Source organism: Hyperolius riggenbachi, chromosome 9, assembly GCF_040937935.1.
Source record: "Hyperolius riggenbachi isolate aHypRig1 chromosome 9, aHypRig1.pri, whole genome shotgun sequence".
Taxonomy (NCBI): Eukaryota; Metazoa; Chordata; class Amphibia; order Anura; family Hyperoliidae; genus Hyperolius; species Hyperolius riggenbachi.
In genome coordinates, this window is record NC_090654.1 from 248,545,099 (window position 1) to 248,565,434 (window position 20,336).

The window sequence follows — 20,336 nt, forward strand, 5'->3', positions numbered from 1 at the left end:
TAAGCATTACCTTGTACTCATACTATGGTGTGTGATCTGGTTTTCTTGTATTCCTGTATTGTCATATTGCTGTATGTCACCCCTAAATATTGTCTGTAACCTAAATTAATGTTCAGCGCTGCGTAATATGTTGGCGCTTTATAAATACAATAAATAATAATAATCCAAAAGTTAAAAATCTCTTTTCTCCATAAAACATCATTCCCAGTTTCCATGGCTTTTATTTGGTACATCTGACGCTCAAAGGAAGTTGCAGGACATGCTATTTTTTTTTTCTTTATTTCCCCCTCAGACATAACTAATGCAGCCTGATTGGCTGAAGCCTTTTTCCCTCCCGGTTTTCCCTCCCACATTTGTTCCTCTCTGATTGGCCAATATTTCTCATGCCGAGACAATTCACTTTCTACTGCAGAGCTGGGTGGGAGTTTTTGAAGACTGGGGGGAAGGGGGGGGGGGGCAATGATACAGAGTAAGGGAGGAAATGTCAGGATTGGCTTCAACATAGACAGTCAAACTGGAAAATCTTAAGGATTTCTTTTTTTTTTTTCTATTAAAAAATCACTAAAATCAAAATTTGGACAGTGCAATAGATATGTTTTGAAAGTAGAGCAAGTATCTACTTATATATGTTGTTTTTTTTTTTCTGAGATAGTATGGCTGACAGCTCCTCTGGAAGATTGTGCTGTTTGCTACCTTTCTGCCGGCCCGGAAGACTGTTGTGTGCTACCTGTCTGCCTGAAGACTGTGTTGTGTGCTACCTGTCTGCCTGAAGACTGTGTTGTGTGCTACCTGGCTGCCTAAAGACTGTGTTGTGTGCCTTGTTCATCCTGTGTGTTTGCGCATGCTGGCTGTCAATGTTGGAATTATTGTGCGGAGTATCTCAACAACTGTTAAAGTGGACCTGAACTCTTGCATAGGACAGAAGGTAAACAGAAAAAAATGCACCCCGTATGTAATTAGTTTAACCAGTTCACCCCCAAGGGTTTTTATCCTAACGGACCAGAGCAATTTTCAGTTGTCAGTGCTCCTCCCTTTTATTCCCTAATAACTTTATTACTACTTATCACAAGAAAATGATCTATACCTCGTTTTTTTTCGCCACCAATTAGGCTTTCTGTGGATAGTACATTTTGCTAAGAATTTTTTTTTATTCTAAATGCGTTTAATGAGAAAACCCGAAAAAAAAGAAAAAAAATCATTATTTCTCAGTTTTCAACCATTATAGTTTTAAAATTAAACCTTCTCCTGTGGATAAAACAAACACGGTTTATTTGCCAAGTTGTCCCGATTATTAAACAGTTTAAATGATGTCCCTATCACAATGTATGGCGACAGTATATTATTTTGAAATATAAGTGTTATTTTTCTGTTGTGTTTTTTTTTTTTTTTTATTCTGGCCATAATTACAAGCCCCTATGTAATAAATTAAAATTAATTTCCCACCATAAAATATAAAGGTACTTATCCGTTAGCCGGGCGCATCCGGCAGGTGGCGCTTATTACTATTCCCCCTCCAGGCCGACATGGATAGTAGGGAAAGATGTAACTCTGGTGGAGTTTTGTCGCCACCTAGAGGATGCGCCCGGCTAACGGATAAGTACCAATATAAATTAACAAAGCTGAGTCCCTAAGGCAACTATTTATTTTTTTTAGCTGATTTTTTTTTTTTTTTTACAAGTGTTTTTTTTTGGGGGGGAGAGGGTTGGAAGTGTTATTTTATTAATAATCTGTATGTACTTGAAAATGAATGTATTTTGTAGGTGTAATGTACTTTTTGGCCACAAGATGGCGCTAGTGAACACTCATAGGAAATGTTCACTTTTTTTTTTTCTTCACTTTATTTAATGGTTACATTTCCTGTTATTGTGAATGGACGTAGCCGCTGTTCGCGGTCACGTCCATTCACTCCAGGCACTGCGATTGGGTAGAGGACCGTTCTGTCCTCTTCCCCAATCACCCAGCACGGAAGCCCGACGGAAAAAGCGGCGGTAGCGGCGGACACACGGCGGTAGCAGCGGCGGGAACGCGGGACGTATTAAAACGTCATGTTGCTGTTAATAGCGGTAAGCATGACGTTTTAATACGTTAGGTTGTCAGTAAATGGTTAACCTCTCTAATTCCCCCTCATCTGTTAATAATCACAAGCTGTAATTTGATCTCAGATGAGTCATCTTGCTGCCACGACAAAGCAGCTAAGTGGTAAACACAGGATGTGTGTGTAGGTGCGCATAGGCTCACCACACCTCCCGTGGTCCCAACGCCTGCCTCTGTTCGCCCGCTATTCCGGCTGTTGTTCAGGTCCTGGTTGGAGTGGTCTGCGCCCTTTGCAGCCAACATGCTGAGCACACTGCGAATGCACCGCACAATATGCCCGGGTCTAAGGGCACCGACCACTCCGACCAGGATCTGGACAACAGCAGGCGACCGTAGGCAGGCACGTCAGGTGCGGTGCGCCTATGCGTATGCGCACCTCCACCCCCCACACACACGGCATAATTTTTAGTCTTTAGAAGTTAGAAGTAAGGTATCCTTTAAAAGTGAATATGCTGTTGCTTATCTTTTAGAGCAGTGAAGAAGTTCTGAGTTCAGGTCCGCTTAAATATAACTTAGACATTTCTGCAATATAGGTGCCTGTAAACATCAGATAAGTCAGACTGGGAAGCCTGTATGTGTGGTGTCCCCAGCGCACTCTTTCTCCGTGAGCCTTGCTTGATGAGAAAACTGGTCTGGTCACATTTTCTTAGCCAGACATTTTCCACTGAGATGGCTGTCGCCAGGCATGTCTTCATCTAGCTTTAACCCTTTCCTTACTAGCAGACTCTGGCCCCTTAAGGACCAGAGACTGCTGGTACCAAAAGGCGGGGCTTTCCGACGCTGCATGCCTGCCGCTGTGACGTCAGAGCTCTGTGAGCTGGTCAGGAGCTGCTTTCATTGGTTTCTGACCCTGTCATCAATGTGAGTGGCTTACAGTGATCATGGGGTCAGGAGCCAATGAAATCGGATCCTGACCGGCTCGTAGAGCTCTGCTGTCATAGCGACGGCAGAGCAAGAGGCATGTGGCAAGAGCGGTGGGTCCGCGTGGCGCGGTAATTGAAATCCTACTCCCAGGCTGGTATAAACAGCGACAAACAGGGCATAGATTTCAATTACCGCTGTCTGGAAGTGGTTAAAAGAGGACCTGTACTGGTTATTATGTCAACAATAAAATTGCTTATTTTTTACAGTACTACTTTATAAATTCTGTAAGCCCCGTTGCTTGTAGCTAAAAAGAACTGAACATTTCAGAAAAATTTGACATGTTCAAACATCGGTTGTTATTCATAGGATCATGCATGTTTTTAGTCTTCAACAAATCTGATTCAGAAAGGTTGTTATTCCCGTAGAGCCAGGGCTGTGGAGTTGGTACCAGATTCATCCACCTCCAACTCCTCAGTGACTCCCGGTACCTAAAAATTGCTTAGACTCCTTGACTCCACAGCCCTGCATAGAGTAGATACAAAAATACTCAGTCTCCTTAGTTTATGAAACCACCGACTCCAGGTACCCAAAATTGCTCTGACTGCACAGCCCTGTATAGAGCTGTCCCAGTCCTCTCTCCGCCCCATAGTTCCAATGCCAGGCCCTGGTGAAGTTCTTTGACCAGCTTGGCCAAACACATCTTTGGTCCTCCTCAGTACAGTCTTGTAAAGAACGTTCGTCCACAAGTACTTCTGGAGACAAGCGGATCTGTACTGTGCACAGGCTCATGCATGCGTTTCCGAGGCATAACTTCACCGGGGGGCAGCGGTGAACCAAGGGAACGAAGAGAGGACTGGCAAAGCTCTATAAGATCCAGAGCCTTCCATCTCCATAGGGGAGTATCAAACTACTTTTTTTTTTTTTTTTATTGGTCCACTTTACACGAACTTTAGGCCCCCTGCACACTGCAAATTTGCGACTCAGATTTTCCCTGGATGCTATTAAAACAAAAATAAAAAATCGCAGCATGCAGTACCGAATCGGAATTGCATGTGTAAGGCCTCCTGCACACTACATGTGATTTTCGTTTTTTGTTTTTTTTTTTCTGATCCGATTTTGGATTCAGATTAAAAATCTTAGCAGCATGCAGTACATTTTTTTTAATCGGAATCCAAAATCGGACGTATAAAAAAATCGGAATCGCATGTAGTGTGCAAAAGGCCTAAAATCGATTAAAAAACGCAAATCAGAATCACATGTAGGGTTTGATTCTCTAAATCGTGATAACTCAAATATCGCATCTTATCGAAGTTAACACGCCTTATCAGAGTAGCATAGCGAGCGCTACGAATCCGCAGGGGCTCAGGGCAGGACGAGTGCCATTGCCAATTACAGTAGGCATAAGTTTGTAGCGCTCGCTATGCTACTCTGATAAGGTGTGATATTTGCGTCATCACGGCTTAGTGAATCAAACCCTTAGTGTGCAAGAGGCCTTAGGTATAATGCGTCGGCAGAAAGGAGAATGGGGGGAGCAACAGGCATCACGACAGGTAATAATGTATCCCTGCTACCAACCCCCCCCCCCCCCCCCCCCCCTTCTTACTATTTTCACATCTGGTATCCTTTAAGTCAAAAGGTAAGTATTACCGGTATAACCTGCATAACCTTTTTTTTTTTTTTTACCAAAACAATTGGCCATCAATATGGGGAAATTTGTGTATGGCTGTGGGTTGGCGAAAGTGCCTTGGTCACAAATCTGCTGACGAGGTGTAATTGAGGCTTGGAAAGCTGCATTAGATTGATCCATTTCCAAGTAGCATACATTTGCGTACTGTGCATTAAATTGTTTGCGTGTTGATGGCTGCTTGCATATTTGGCTTATATAGGCTGTAATATAGATGCAGCTCTGGTCAGCACTGCAGAGCATCTCGGCAGGCAGTGTGGTGGTGCCTTTATGTCTGCTAGGAGCAGCGCTGACTCATCCTCCGTGCATCCCAGTCTGCATTAATCATGTAGGTGAAAGCAGCTCGTTATGCATTTATTAATGAGCAGCTGTGCCTTTCATTGTTTAATATTTGTGTTGACCATAAAAGTTTTATAAACTCTAGGACACCCCTACATGTGGCTGAGCTGCTGTGATTGGCCAGTATCTCTAGCCAATGAGTGGTGACTTACCCCAGGTATGGTCAGGGGTATAAAAACCAGGGTGCAGGGACCTAACTAGAGGGGAGCAGTCTCTGCAATCCCAGGGGGGTCCAGAGCTGCGGGGTGCCCAACTACTAACCTTACCTTCCTCTGATACAGGGGGATCTACTTAGTTAAAAGGGATCTTCAGTCTAAACCAGGTATGGGCAAACGTGGCCCTCCAGCTGTTGAGGAACTACAAGTCCCACAAAGCATTGCAGGAGTTTTGACAGCCACAGTCATGAGTCATAAAGGCAAATGCATTGTGGGATTTGTAGTTCCTTAACAGCTGGAGGGCCAAGTTTGCCCATGCCTGGTCTAAACAAACATTCTGTCATTGTTACATTAGTTATGTGAATTAAAATAGATAGGTAATATCCTCTCTTACCCACCCTGATTTAAAAGAACAGGCAAATGTTTGTGATTTCATGGGGGCCACCATCTTGTTCATGGGGGCAGCCAACATTTTGGTTGAAAGGAGGTGACAGGGAGAATGAGACACATTCCAACTGTCCTGTGTCCTGATCACCCCTCCCAGATGCGCGCACTAGGCTTCAAATCTCAAATTCAAAATTTTAAATAACAGAACAAAACCGCAAAAGGAGAACATCAGAAGTCCCATCATGCTTTGCACAGAATCAAGGGAAAATGCCCAGGCAGTTTTCTTCTGTGCAGCTAAAAATGAAGCTTGGGTAAGAAACAAAGTTCTGATGCTGTGAAACTGTTAAAGAAACACTGAGCCTTTTCAGTACTGCAGAGTACATTTTTAGTCTGGAGGTTCACTTTAAGGTGTTTTTGTGGCTACACTTGTTATGTGTGTGAAGATCTTGATGACCCTTGTAAGAGGCCATAAAGGGCACCAAGGGGGAGGCAAGGAAAGGGGTGTGAACATTGGAGGGGGCCGCTTGAATTGTAGTTACACCACTGCTGGGGTGCAATCAGCTAATGCTGTGGTCAGTGTGACCCTGAAAAGGGAAAGGCCATGCTGTTTTTCCACATGCTTTCCTACGACCGATATGTTTCAGAAGCCAACAAGTAATTTTTTTTTCTCGTTTTGTAACTTCCCCAAACCACAAACTTTTGCTTTAAATCATCATTTGGGGCAACAAAAAGACACCCTGAAGTGGGGGAAAAAAGTGTTCCAAACGGATGCGCTTACCTCAGAGGAAAGCTTCTGTATAATCCAGAAGCTTCGTCCGCCCCCTCCCCCTCACCGCCACAATCCAGTTCTGAGACCCTTGGAACCTCGTCGACATGAAATTAGTTCAGCAGAACCTGCTCCTGTCCATTAACAGGTGAGGCCACGCCGCTCAGGATGCCTCCCACCTGCGCAGTGGCACAGAGCCACTCTGCTTTCTCCATAGATCCCAAGTGGCTGCAAGGTGCTGCGCATATGCGAGAGTTCCAACGTCCAGCAGTGGTCTTGAGGAGGACATGGGAAGCCTCAGGAGGAGTATGTGTGACCTTTTTTCCCTGAAGGACCTCACAGGTTTGCTATAAATCAGCTGAAATTTTAAAAATATAAAGTTAGATTCCTCGGTAGTTGGAAGCCTCTTGAGCGTCCAGAGGCTTCCCGGATACTTGTCGAACCCCTTGTTTCAGCGTAGGGTCCCTATTCATCCTCTGACCGCGCCATTTTACTGGTGACACTGTTGTAAAGACTCGTTTCCACAAATGACCAACTCATTTAAATACATTGCGCACAAGTGGAAACTATAGTATGCACAACATGTCCGCATTCAGTAGAGCAAAGTTGTTCAAACTATATTGTACACTAGTGGCCAACTGCATGATGTCTGCCCAACAGTTGAATGAGTTGATCCGGCAGACGAATCAGGCAAAATATCGGTTACTCGTCATGTCGCTTTGCTACATTTTCACACACAATTGTTCGGCATGGTTAAATACGGAATGGGTATGTTCTTCTACCCTCCCCCTTATTACCCACTTTTTCCTTCCCTCCCCATTCCCATCCCCTTTGATTGGCCGCCTCGTGCCTAGTTGATATGCCTTGAGGGTTTTTTGTATTAATTCCCTGCTGTTTTTATTTCATTTTTTTTTTTTTTTTTAGAAATCAGCTTATCCTAAAATAAAGATTGAGTTGCGTAATACTGCTGAAGTGAACTCTACTTGGCATACGTTCATGAAACGCGTCGAGAAACAATATCGACTCTGATTTACAATCAAACTTGATATGTGTAGCAACTTGCTTGGGTACTTAGTTCATTTGGGGTCAGATACTGGATTCTGTTGTAGGTCTGTTCCCAATTTAAGAGTATTCCCTGTATTTGTGACGTTTCTGATACTTATGACCACTGATAACCAGATAACTCATTGATGCAATATTTGTCATATAAACCTATGGGGTGTCTATTTATCTTTTTGTATGTATACTTATTTTAGTATGTTAATGTTGAATTTGCTAAATAAATAAAAAAAGTGTTTTTAATAAATAGATGACCCGACTGACAAATCCTTATTCTTCCGTATTTACACTCTTCCCTGTTAAGAATCTCATTAGCCCTGATATAAAGAATAGCATCTTTGCGAGATTTGAGGAACATGCATGTTTGTATATATTTATTAACGACCTTTGGTCGTATCCCTCTGAAAAAAATTGGGCTTTGTCTTTAAGAAATCTGTTGGTCGGGCTCTATAGGACCCTCTCCTTAGGTGTTCTTTTTATTTTAGTTGCCTTCAGACTCCTTTAACCACCTGAGGACCGTATGCTTACACCCCCCTAGTGACCAGGTTATTTTTTAGAATTCAGGCCACAGCCGCTTTAAGGGCTCACTGCAGGGTCATACAACTCAGCAAGTGATTTACCCCCCCCCCCTTCCCCCCCCTTTCTGCCCACAAATATAGCTTTCTGTTGGTGGGCTCTGATCCCTGCTGGCATGTTTGTTTATCTTTTTTTGTATATGTGTTTTTGTTTTTTTTTAAATTCCCCTCTCTTCCTCCCCCCGCCAACCAATCACCACGGTTGGCTGTCATAGGCATCAGCCTATGACAGCCGATTGCTCCTGTGCCTCCCCAGGGGACAGCTGAGTGACACGGCTGTCCCCAGTACAGCAATGCCTTAGATCGCAGTGCTGTACATTGTAAGGAGACTGGGTGTCGCCGTCTGTCTCCTAACGGCGAACTCATTGGCGCGCGTGATCCCTGCAAAACCCCACCCTAGGGCTTCACGCTAATTGGCGTTGAGCGGTCATGGGGCTGCCGCCCCTTATACGCCAATCAGCGTGGAGAAGTTGGCAAGTAGTTACAATTGAATATAGTATATGACAAAACTTTGTTGTTGAACTATAGATGGTGTCCGCACCCTGGCCCATCAACAGTGTGCTAGGGCTAGAAATCTATATTCCCTCAAAGAACAAAAAGCAACAGAAAATAGCACCACTCGGTTAAAGTCTGAAAAAATTACGATTTATTGTCATCATCATGTGTGATGGAATCCAGGTTCAATCACAGTGATATAAAGATGCTGATGCAATGCATAAGTGCTTGAGAAAGCAGGGTGACTCCTGCGGGACTAGTGGGGGTCTGTTGGGGTGAGACAGGGGGAAAGGGCGCTGGACATTTGGGCGCCTCAATAGACTGTAATGTGAATTACGGCTATAGCAGTGCTCACAAGGTAATTTAGCAATGGCAAAAGTGGAGCCCAAGTTATAAAAAAAAAAAGTGCAATTCAGCCACCAGCAATAGTTAGCAGCCGAATTACATGTAAATGTGACCACACACAATACAATAAAATGATGATTTAATTTTATGGAAATTCGATAAAAACTATTGATTTCCTAAAACATGGAAAGTGTTTTTTTTTCCCCAAGATTTCCCATTTTTATTTGATAAAAGCCTTATCGGGAGTGGTGGATTTTACTGATCAATTTTTATGAAAATTGGTGTGTGGTAGATTGTCAATTTCCTTATATACCGTATAGGCCGAGTTTTTGGGACCAAAAAAGTGGTCCCAAAGTGGGGGTCTTTGCTTATACTCTAGAGCAGGGGTCTCAAACTCAATTTACCTGGGGGGCCGCAGGAGGCAGTCAGGATGAGGCTGGGCCGCATAAGGAATTTCACAATCGCGGCGCATCGCTGCCTCTGCCCGCCCCTCTCACTCTTCCTTTAGAGAGGGGCGGGGAGAGGTGGCGATTGACGACAGGAGGGGCAGAGCTGAAGCTGAAAGCTCTGCCCCTTCCAGTAAATGCCGGTGGATTGCCCCCCGGGCGATTTGGGGGCTCTGCAGCCCTCGTTTAGCGGCGGGGATGCGGCGGATTAGTTAGGAGCGCTGAAGCGAACTATAAAGAAGCTTTTGCCGGCGAGGGCCACAAAATATTGTATCGAGGGCCGCAAAGGGCCCGCGGGCCGCGAGTTTGAGACCCCTGCGAGTCTAGAGAGTATAGGTGGCCATGCATACCTTCCCCGCAGGCAGTTCGCCCACGCTTCCCCTGCAGGCAATGCGCACTCCTCCTCCTCTCTTCTCTCCCCCTTTTCCCCGCAGGCTGGAAGATCAGATAGGAGAGGGGATCAGTGGAACAGCAGGACTCAGCCGCGGGCCAACTCTTTCCTCGTCTCAAGTACCCTCTCCATGCCTGAAATGACAGCAGCAGCGGCGACACCGGAGTGTCTCACCTTCCGGGCGGCTCCAGGCAAAGATCAAAAGTCTCCGGGCTCCTCCGTGTACATCATGGCTAACAGGAAGTAGTAACCGGGCTCCTCTGTGTACATCATGGCTAACAGGAAGTAGTGATTACTACTTCCTGTTAGCCATGATGTACACGGAGGAGCCCGGAGACTTTTGATCTTTGCCTGGAGCCGCCCAGAAGTTGAGACACCCCACTGCCACCGCTGCTGCTATTTCAGGCATGGATAGGGTACCCGAGAAGAGGAACGAGTCGGCCCGTAGCTGAGTCTCGCTGTTCCCCTCTCCTTCTATCTAATCTTTCAGCCTGCAAGGGGAGGCAGGGGTGCGCACCCACCCTGACTCCACAGCCCTGATCCTGGTGTAGGTAGTGGGGAAAAGGAGTGTCAAAAAACCGAACTATTGAACTCCTCCATGTTATTGCTGCCTGTCTTTTGTACAAGCTGTAGTATAAGCTGTTCTCTGGTGCAGCAAGGCATGTGCAATAGATTAAAGGGGCAATGTGGGGAAACATTTTAAAACTTAAAATATGTGCAAACATATACAAATATGAAGTATGTTTGTTTTTTTTACAGAGTAAAATGAGCCATAAATGACTTTTCTCCAATGCTGCTGTCACTTGCAGTAGGTAGTAGAAATCTGACAGGGTTTTGGACTAATCCATCTCTTCATGGGGGATTCTCAGGGATTTATTTATTTTCAAAAGCACTTAGTGAATGGCAGTTGCTCTGTCCAACTGCCAAAAAACTGTGTAGGGAGCAGAGAAGCTGGCCAGCATCATAATTTCATAATTTGTTTAAAGAGAATCTGTACTGTGAAAACCTTACATAAACGTACCAGCCTGTTTCTTTTTCTAGCACCCTCTGACATTTTCGCCGCTCCCTGCTGCTTTCTTGGTGATAAAATCAATGAAGATGGCAGCCAAACAGGAAATACATCATCAGAGCAGATGCCCATTTGCAGAGGCTCCTCTCAAACGTGACGACTGCTGTTTCTCCCACTTGTTGCCTTAGCTGCTTGCCTGGGCTTTGAACTGATCTTTCTGCACTCACAGCTGTTTACAAGGTCACAGCTCCATGAGCTGCAGACACGCTTGCTGTGAGCAGAGACCTTGCCTGTGACTCATACACACAGCACACACACAGAGCCTGCAGGGGACGTGGAGGGTGTGTGCATAACTTCTCCCTATCACAGCAGAAGCAGTGCATTCCTCCCTGGCCCGACAAAGCTTTGACAACGAAAAGATTAGATATAGTACAGAGACAGTAAAACTAGAAAAGGCTGCAGTAAGCCAGAGCACATTAGAACAGGTATATGAACTGATAGGATAGAAGAAAAAAGGCTGAACATTTTTAGAATCTTTTTAAATCCTTTTTAGGGAATATCTTTATAAAGAATAAAAGCCTTGCTGAGAATCCCCTATTAAGAGATGGACTAGTCCAAAACCTGTCGCTTCTGTCTACTTCTGCCTATTGTAAGTGACAGCAACATAGGAAAAAAGTAATTTTTGGCTCGTTTTACTCTGGAAAAAAAAGTACTACTTTTTTTTGTCTGTTTGCACATATTTTAAATTTTAATTTTTTTTTTGCCATAGTGCCCCTTTAAGCATAGGCTAGAAAAGTCCTGGGTCAGAAGGGGATGTGGTCAACCTTCCATTCAGCTACATCTGGGGTCTCACTCAGGCTCAGTAGAGTCCCTTTAACACTGTTTCTGCAATGCATGTCTAGTTCCAGAATGTGTTGCTGCGGTCGCAGTGTTTACATTAAAAACAACATACGTTGCTAGTGAAAATTCTTCTGAGCTCTGGTGCTGCTTCTGTAGCCAATGTTAATCTAGAATAAGTGTCGCTATCTCGGTTTTTCTCTCTGCTATGCACACTTCCCCCGTTGCAGTCACTCCCCCACACTTGGAATAGTGCAGGGGGTGGGGCACAAGTGCTGTAACAGCCTAGCACGGTGGCATAGTGGTTTCCGCTCTGGCGTTGCAGCCATGGGTCTCCAGTTCAGCCAGGGCAATATCCGCACAGTTTGTATGTTCTCCCCGTGTCTGCGTGCGTTTCCTCCCACATCCCAAAAACATACAGATAAGTTCATTCGGAGCATTGCTTTTCAGCGCTGCTAGATTTGCGCGCAGCCGGCGCCTCCATAGACTTGAATAGGAAGTACTTGTATCTGTCTCTCAGTGAGTATTGTTGGCGCTGCCAGAAGACTGAGCCGAAGTTGCTTTTAAAACCCTATAATTCAGCCTCCAGCAATCACTGGAAGCTGAATTATTTCATTCCCTCACTATCCATGGCAGCCTGGAGGGGGAATAGTAATTAATACGACCCGGACTTGTGCAGAAGCAGGATCAGCCATATACCAGCTGTGTCCTGCGCCCAAGTCTACCGGCGCCGATTTCATATGTATGCAAGTTAATTGGCTCCCCCTTAAATTGGCCCTAAACTACAATACATACACTACACATTGTGCATAGACACATGACTATGGTAGGGATTACATTGTGAGAGCCTCTGAGGGACAATTATTTGAGAATACAATATACTCTGTACAGCACTACGGAAGATGTTGGCGCTATATAAATACTAAATAATAATAGCACAATAAGCTGTGGTCACTTGCTTATGGGACACAGGACAAGTGTGGCCAGGGCAGAGGGGTCAGAAGCAGTTGGCAAGAGGAGGGCAAGGCAATTAGAGGTGCTCAGTAAACTCTGGCCCTTTCCAGCTTTAATGAACAAATCAGGGACTGGGGTACTTCACTGTGATCTAGTCCTCAAAAAGATCGCTTTCACATCCTATGAGCGTAAAAAGACCGCTGTAGAGCCTCCCTGGTGCGTTCCTTAGAGATCAGGAGTGCCGGATCGTCATAACTGAGCTCATTGTCACCTTCCTTACCCCTCCTGTTGGAAGCTGCTCCATCGTGTTTGTTGTGCTATCATCTGTCCTCCCCCTCCTTAGCAACAGGCTGTAGCCTAGCAACACCCCCTGAACTGTTGCCCGAGTGATCAAGTCCCGGTCCCTGTGGGAGACAATCTTTATGCATGTACGCTCCTAAACACTTAAAATCGTCAACAGAATGAATACTTCTTATAGGCACTTTATACAAACCATCAAAAAACTTGCTGCCATTGTTGATGCAGTAAGTTTATGAAGTATTAGCTGATGGCCTGGCGTTGCCCAGGTATGTATTTGGCTGGTGTTGGCTCCGCCCACTTTTTCTAACCCGAACATGCAATTACTCAATTACCTAGTTTATGAGCTTTGTGGTAGTCGTCGGCATCAATAATTTGCATTGAAATTAAACCAATCTGATTGGCTGTTTGAGGCTCCACCCTCTTTTCTGAATTTGAACCCCTTAGTCTCCCAATGACCAACTGTACCAGGTTTGAGACTTGTGCCATTAATAGTGCAAGACTGGCAGCACTTTAATATTCCCCTTGAAAATCCATAGGTGAATTTTGATTGGCTGCTGAAGGCTCCACCCACTTTTCTGAATATTAATCCCAGCCACCCAGGGACCAACTGCGCAAAGTTTGACAACCCTGCCATAAACCGTGTAAGGATGGCTGCAGTTTACATTTTCTTAGTGAAATTTGTATTTGTCTCCGCCCACTTTTTGGTTATGGGGATAAAAAGTATCCTATATGTTATTCCAAGTAATGTACTATGTGTGTGCCAAATTTAATTCTAATCCGTTCAGCTATTGTTGCGTGATTAACAAACATCCAAACTTTCGCATTTATAATATTAGTCAGATTAGCTTGCCGGTTGGGTATTCCTTGCTGACCGGATTGCGCAGTATCCTGCAGATGCTTGACACACAGTGAAACAGTAGAGCATTTCTTGTACAGCTCTTCTAGGAAAGACTGTAGACTCCGGCGCACGTCATGTGTAACCTGACTCCTTGGCTGGTTTGTTGAAAGGGTGGAAAAAGCGAGAACAGTACTCTCCTGTTCCGAGCTCCTGCTTCAGGCCCGCAGTGCTACGTAACCACCGTGGCGGGAACTGGCAAGTAAACATGCTTTAATCACTATTCCCCCTAAAACATCTGGGGCCAAGCATTTCCTGTCAGTAGTAACTTCAAAATATTCATTTGAGTTTTTGTGCTCCCTGGATTTGTAGAGGGATCGGCTTCTGAAATCTGTTTTGGTAAATTCTTGTTCTGATCGTGGCATACTCCAGATAAAATGATACAGTACTCTATTCTTGGGTATGTAGAGGATACTTATGTATATCGGCAGTATGCCTCTAAAGCTCCATAAATGCTTTAAACTTAGCTTAAAGTGACAGTAAGGTCCCTAGTCTAATATGGATTCTCTCAGCCCCCTACAGTCGTTATGTAGTCGTTCTGGTCCTTCCCTGTTTTTCCGGGGGTTTTTTTTTTTCTCCCTGAAGCCACTATGTCCTTCCAAAATCTGACACAACTAGCCAGTCACAGGTTACTGTTCATGTATGGCCACAGGCCGCATGCACAATTTTTTGTTGCTCAAGTGTGTGGCTTTGTGCCACACATGCAGATTTTAGAGAGGAAAGCAATTAAAGTGGGCAATGTGAAAAGACAGCAAGGTACCAGAATGGCTTTAGGAGGCTGGAAGAATCCCTAGGTAAGTTAAACTGGAGACCTCACTGTCTTGTAAGGTTCCCTTTAAAGGACCACTATCTCGAAAACAGTAGGCAGTAAAATCTGACAGAACCGACAGGTTTTGGGCCAGTCCATCTCATGGGGATTCTCAGGGTTTTCTTGATTTTTAACAGCATTTCCTGAACAGCAGTTTAACTGCCAAAATAGTAAGATACCAGCCAGCCTCCCTACTCACTTGCACACTATTTTGTCAGTTAGACTTTGCAACTGCTTTTCAGGACTGGCCCAAAACCTGTTGGTTCTGTCAGATTTTAACTGCCTACTTTTTTTCATAATGGTGGTCCTTTAAAGAGGAACTCCAGTGAAAATAATTGAGTGCTTTATTTTTACAATAATTTATAAATGATTTTCCGTAGTCTGTTCGCCCATTGTAAAATCTTTCCTCTCCCTGATTTACATTCTGACATTTATCGCATGGTGACATTTTTACTGCGGGCAGGTGAGGTCAGTGGAAGGAGATGCTGTTTGCTTTTTTTGGCAGTTGGAAGCCGCTGTTATTTTCAACAATGCAACAAGGCTCCCACACTGGGAGGGGTTTCACCACAATATCAGCCATACAGAGCCCGCTGATGATCCGTTTATGAAAAGGAAAAGATTTCTCATGGGAAAGGGGGTATCAGCTACCGATTAGGATGAAGTTCAATTCTTGGTTACAGTTTCTCTTTAACTTTACTTTGATTGAAACGATCAACTGTTTTATTGTTTTGGCCACAAATCTAAAGTGTGTACAGAGGACTACCACCTCTTTCCTCCATGCCTTTTTGTTCTTTTATTTCAGCCTAATTACCAATGAACAAAGCATTGTGCATTGCACATCTGTTCTCGCACAATAAATCTATTAAAAATACCTGGCTGACTGGAGCCTGTAGCACCATTTTTGATTGAGATGGCAATACAATTTCACTAGATAAAAACCTCTTTCCTGGCTGCATTATTGCCAACATGAGCAGGGAGATTTTGGGAGGGGCAGCAGGCATGCTTTCCATGCGAGAACAGGGCTCTATCTGTCTGTGCCTCCTCATCCAGCGTTCGTAACCCCGGGCGTCAGTATTTGCAGGAAAAAATAAACCCTACAGTGGCCAGAAACACTTACGCAATGGCCACTCCTCCACTGCACAGGAGCAGCTGCTGGCATATTGCATGTGAGCAGCTGACAGGCGGTGAATTTACCACCCTCAGACTCCTGTGTAAAAGTGGCCTCAGGATCACAAAGTCTTCCCAAGTGGTGGATGAAAAAATTAATTTAGATCTCTTATCACTTACCAGAAGTGGGTTCTAAGTGTCCTGTGCTGACTGCTATAGTTCCCTTTTTGTACACTGAAAGTTTCTCATGCATAATTGAGCTGTGGATTGAGAATTTCAAGAGCTGGGCATTCTCTGTTGCAGGGTATAACATTGTAGTGTGCCTAGTAGTATACCACATGTCTTTACTATACTGCAATTCAATATACAACGAAAATGCAAGTGCATGTGGCTTCTAATGGGGGATTTTAGAAATGTAGTGCTTGTATTGTAAAGGCTGTGTATCTTGTTTTTATTGCAGAGTTTTGTTGCAACGGTGATCATATGTGGGCTAGATTTTGTCAGATTCATACCCAATCAATAAGGCTGAAATGATGCAACCATTCTGACATGGCTCAGTCAGGTCCAGCATAATCCAGACTCAAAGGCAGTGGCAATTATAGGATTCTGAGCATGTGCAAATCTGTGGTCCATGGATCGGCTAGCATTGACTTATTGACTTTCCTAACCAGTTTAGGAGTGTGTTTAAAAATGGCTAATCTAGAAATTTGTTCATAAATCCAAAAAGTTCTGCCAATGAAGGTCTACTAAGGAGAACATTTGTGTATGGAGTTGTCCTTTAATATTTTGTGCTTTAAACTGTTGAATTATCACTCTTTGTTCATATTTATTTTTATTTTTTTACCGTTGCAGGAACCATGTTTACACGAGGGATTAAGAGAAAATGTATGGACTCTGAAAGCCTTGATGGGTCTTTGGTAGACTTGAAAACTCTTCCGTCTTACACTCTTGAACGCCAGTCACTCTTAGACATGTCTCTGGTGAAGCTGCAACTTTGCCACATGTTGGTAGAGCCGAACCTCTGTCGCTCTGTACTGATCGCCAACACGGTGCGACAAATACAAGAGGAAATGACTCGCGATGGCAGCTGGCCAGTCTTTCACAACCTCCGAGCTGAACCTCAGGCTCCGTTGGAGCGTCTAGTTTCTACAGACATTCTCTGCCGGTCTTCCAAGGAGCAAGATGAAGGAAAGCCTATTGATGAGGGCTACATCACCTACAGTGACGAGCTGGAGGTTCAGGAGACCCAGGAGATTTCTGAGCTGACCCCTGTGCCTTCTGTGAAAGTTCTGCAGACCTCCAACTCCTTGGACCAGGTGTTTGAATCTTTGGAGAACAGAAATGCCACCGCTGTAGAAGATTTGTTTTCAGAAGTAGATACATCATACTATGAACTCGATACTGTACTAACGGGAATGATGGGAAATTCAAAATTAGGTCATTGTGATATGCTAGAGAACTTGCCTGCTCAGGCAGTATCACCTACTCATTGCAAGGCTGAGCTAAATGAGATAGACCATATTGTAGAGATTCTGGTGGAATCTTGAGATTAGCCGTAGTGTATGTTTCTATTATTTTTAAGGTCCCGGCATAACATAGCTCCAATTTAGCATGTTACATGACGTATCAGCATTTTTATATTATGGTTTTAATCTTGCTGGGGCTTTTTAAGTACCATTATAGGGCTATAGCATCATCTGTTTGAAATCAAGCACACGTTTATTGGAACTACGTGAAAAATGCCTACCAGGTTATGAAATCTTGACATTGCCATTACATCACCGACTGTATTGCACAATTTAGTAGATGCCACAATCGCAGCTGACATCTGACATGTTTACCCGTGGCATGACCTCATATGCGGTGAAATATTTAGTGCACTCAGGATAAGTGATGATCAAAAAGCGCAAATGGCATGCAAATTCTGGTTTGAGTGGAGTAAAGCTTTGCCGGACCTGGAGCGTAACTTTGCAAGGGTTACTTAAAACAAGGGTGGAGGCGGCCAGTGCATAAAAGATAGGCTAATAAGCTGTTAATCGTGAAAAAAAAAAAAAAAAGGTAATATTACCTGTCTTGAAGAATTTGGACCAGTTTACTGATAAAAAAGGTCTTATTAGAGCACATAAAATTGACTGCGTTTCGGGGGTGCTTGCCTGCTTCCTCAGGCCAGTGAAAAAAAACAGGTGCCTTAACTGCTACGGCTGTGTAGCAAACATGAGCGCCTCTCTGATTCAGGACCTGGCAGTTAATTTACTAGTTAATTAACAACTGCAAGCCTATCTGATTAGACAAAGTATCAGTTCAGATCTTCAAATTCCAATTCCTGGCAAACTAGAATTTGCATTCTATTTGAATCGTCCGATCCTCACTGCTCAGGATTCATTTTCCTATAAGGTGCATGTAGTAAATTCCTTACTATGCTGCATTAAAGGATGTACAATTAATCGAAAAGCAATAACGTAAACCTTGAACGGTTACTTCTTCGAACACTCTAAGCAAGCCATACTTGGTGAGGACGAGTATTAATTCCATTCTCAGAAAGGGAAAATGTGTCATGCAATTCTGTCAATGTATATAAATTAGTTCTAAACTAATCTGCAGTATTTATTTTTATACAGAAAGCTGTACAATGTTGTATGTTATTTATAGGTTCACTTTCTGATTAGAACACTCTTTCCATCATATTTAAACTACAGTACCCTCAGGCTCATTCAGTAAGACAAAGAGCAGTATACAGTAACCTGTAGCCAAAAGCGGTTGATTTTCTTTGCTGCATTACTCTTCTAATTTTCTTGCACTGCCTAACTCTATATCTTTTGTTCTTTAGTTACCTGATTGTTGTTCTCCATGAACTATGGGCTTGATTCATTAAGCTGCACTGCTAAAGCAGGGCACCTTAATGTGAAGGAGCGGCCGCTAATGCATGCTTACATGGCAGCACTCGCTGCTATGTAAGGCGCGTGCCTTCCGTAGGAGCGCTCCTTACTTAGTAACTATGTATAGGAAGGCACGCTCCTATCTGAGTAAGGCATGCTCCTACCTAAGGAAGGCGCGCTCCTTAAAAAGCAGCGAGACCTGCTATGTAAGGTATGCATTAGCTTAACAGTGCAGCTTAATTAATCAAACCCTATATCCTTTATTATTTCTGCGGGAGTTTTAACTTTAAGGATACCAAACCTGAAAAGAGTAGGAGAAACAGCGGGAGCAGGCATGTATGGGTAGCTGTCCTGATGTTCACCGCTCCCCCGTTCTCCTCCGCCCCCCTCTGGTCAGGCTGCGCACGTCCTGGATCGCATGACCATGCCCAGGATTGCTCCGTGCATGACGTAGTTGTGACGTCACAAGCACAGCGCTGCCGGGCCAGTGCATGCGCACTAATGCCCAACCTGGAAAGGGTTGCCAGGGGGGCATTTAGCTGGAAAAAGAGGGGGTTGGAGGAGACCGGGGGGAGCTGTGGGCATCAGGACAGCTCTCCGTATATTGCCTGCTCCCCCGTTTCTCCTACTCTTTTCAGCTTTGGTATCCTTTAGGCTGGGTACATATACGGAAAATGCCGTCTGGCAGGGAGCAAGACTTGATCTCTCAGGCAACCTTACGGTGCACAGACAATAAGCTAGGGATGAGATCTGTTATTGGGGGGGGGGGGGGGGGAGCAGCGAAGCAATGCATGAAGGATAGAACAATGCTTCCCTCGGCTAGCATTCAGTCATGACGATCCGCTGACGCATTGAGGGGTGTTGGGCACCTGTACACATGCTACATTCTTGGCAGCAGTAGCCGCCTCGGACGTGAACTATCTAGCATTGTCATCGGGATGAAAATGAGCGTGGTGATCCTCAAATAAACCCAAGAACATATAAAGTATATAATAATCAGATGTCACCTTTAGTAACACATTTTTGTTGTTGCAGAGCTATAGAAAGGAGAAATATAGGCTAATTGGTACTGTTTCTTTACCTTCAATCCCAGGAGGGAAGATTTTTTTTTTTTTTTTTGTCATGGGTAGTTTCACAGACCAATAGGGAAGTTAAGCTAACTTTAATCTTCTCCACTTTGCACATCTACAGAATCACAATCATTGATCTGGTGCGCTTAATGACAGGTTCTGAGTTGAGACCATCACTGTTATTTGGCCTGAAGAAGTCAGTTTTCATATGCTCACGAAACGCATTGCCTAGTGCAGATCTCTTGGTTTTTATTTTTATTTCTTTACCAGTGTCGTCCTTGAGGTAATCCACCTCCCAGTTTTCTTTTTCACCATTTTAAAAGTTTTATTTCGTCTGCTCCCCCCCCCCCCCCCCCCCCCCCCCCACACACACACACACACACACACACACACACACACACACACACTCTCACACACAATTGATCCGAGTATCTGCTTTAGTTTAGTGCAAATTTTCTTTGCAGTTTTTTTGATCATTCCCCTCTGTTCTTTAAATGACCTGGTAGCAGCTTATGGTAGCAGCCTCTATGCACTCACCATCCGTGATGTGCACTGTGCGAGCGGCTGGAGCAGCTTTGGTGGTACTGCCTAAGTGGTGCACATTCAGCAGGTGCCACTTCCTAAAATAGAGTGCAGGTCACTTTTGTAAACCTCCATAGCGGTATTGACGGTTATACACGTCCATACAAAACATGCTTTGAACAGTATTGACGTGCCTACACATTAATACACTCCTGCACAGTACGCTAGACCCTTGCTTGACACATTTTGACAAGTTACAGGAAAAGGTTATGAAAAATAATTGGATCACTTTTTGCACAGAAATCTTGGGGAAATTAAACGCCAGGGAGGTTTTTAAAAAGCCAATAAAAAGGTGCGG

General features: G+C 44.2%; 1 protein-coding gene across 1 annotated transcript in view; it reads left to right on the top strand.

Annotated features, from left to right (window-relative positions):
* CDCA4 (cell division cycle associated 4) overlaps nucleotides 1–19,795 on the top strand; it is a 25,036-nt gene extending 5,241 nt beyond the window's left edge. Inside the window, exon 2 of the mRNA XM_068254257.1 lies at nucleotides 16,363–19,795. Coding sequence (XP_068110358.1) covers nucleotides 16,368–17,057 — 690 coding nt within the window. The 5' untranslated portion in view covers nucleotides 16,363–16,367 and the 3' untranslated portion in view covers nucleotides 17,058–19,795. The remainder of the gene's footprint in view (nucleotides 1–16,362) is intronic.
* Nucleotides 19,796–20,336: the final 541 nt, after the last annotated feature.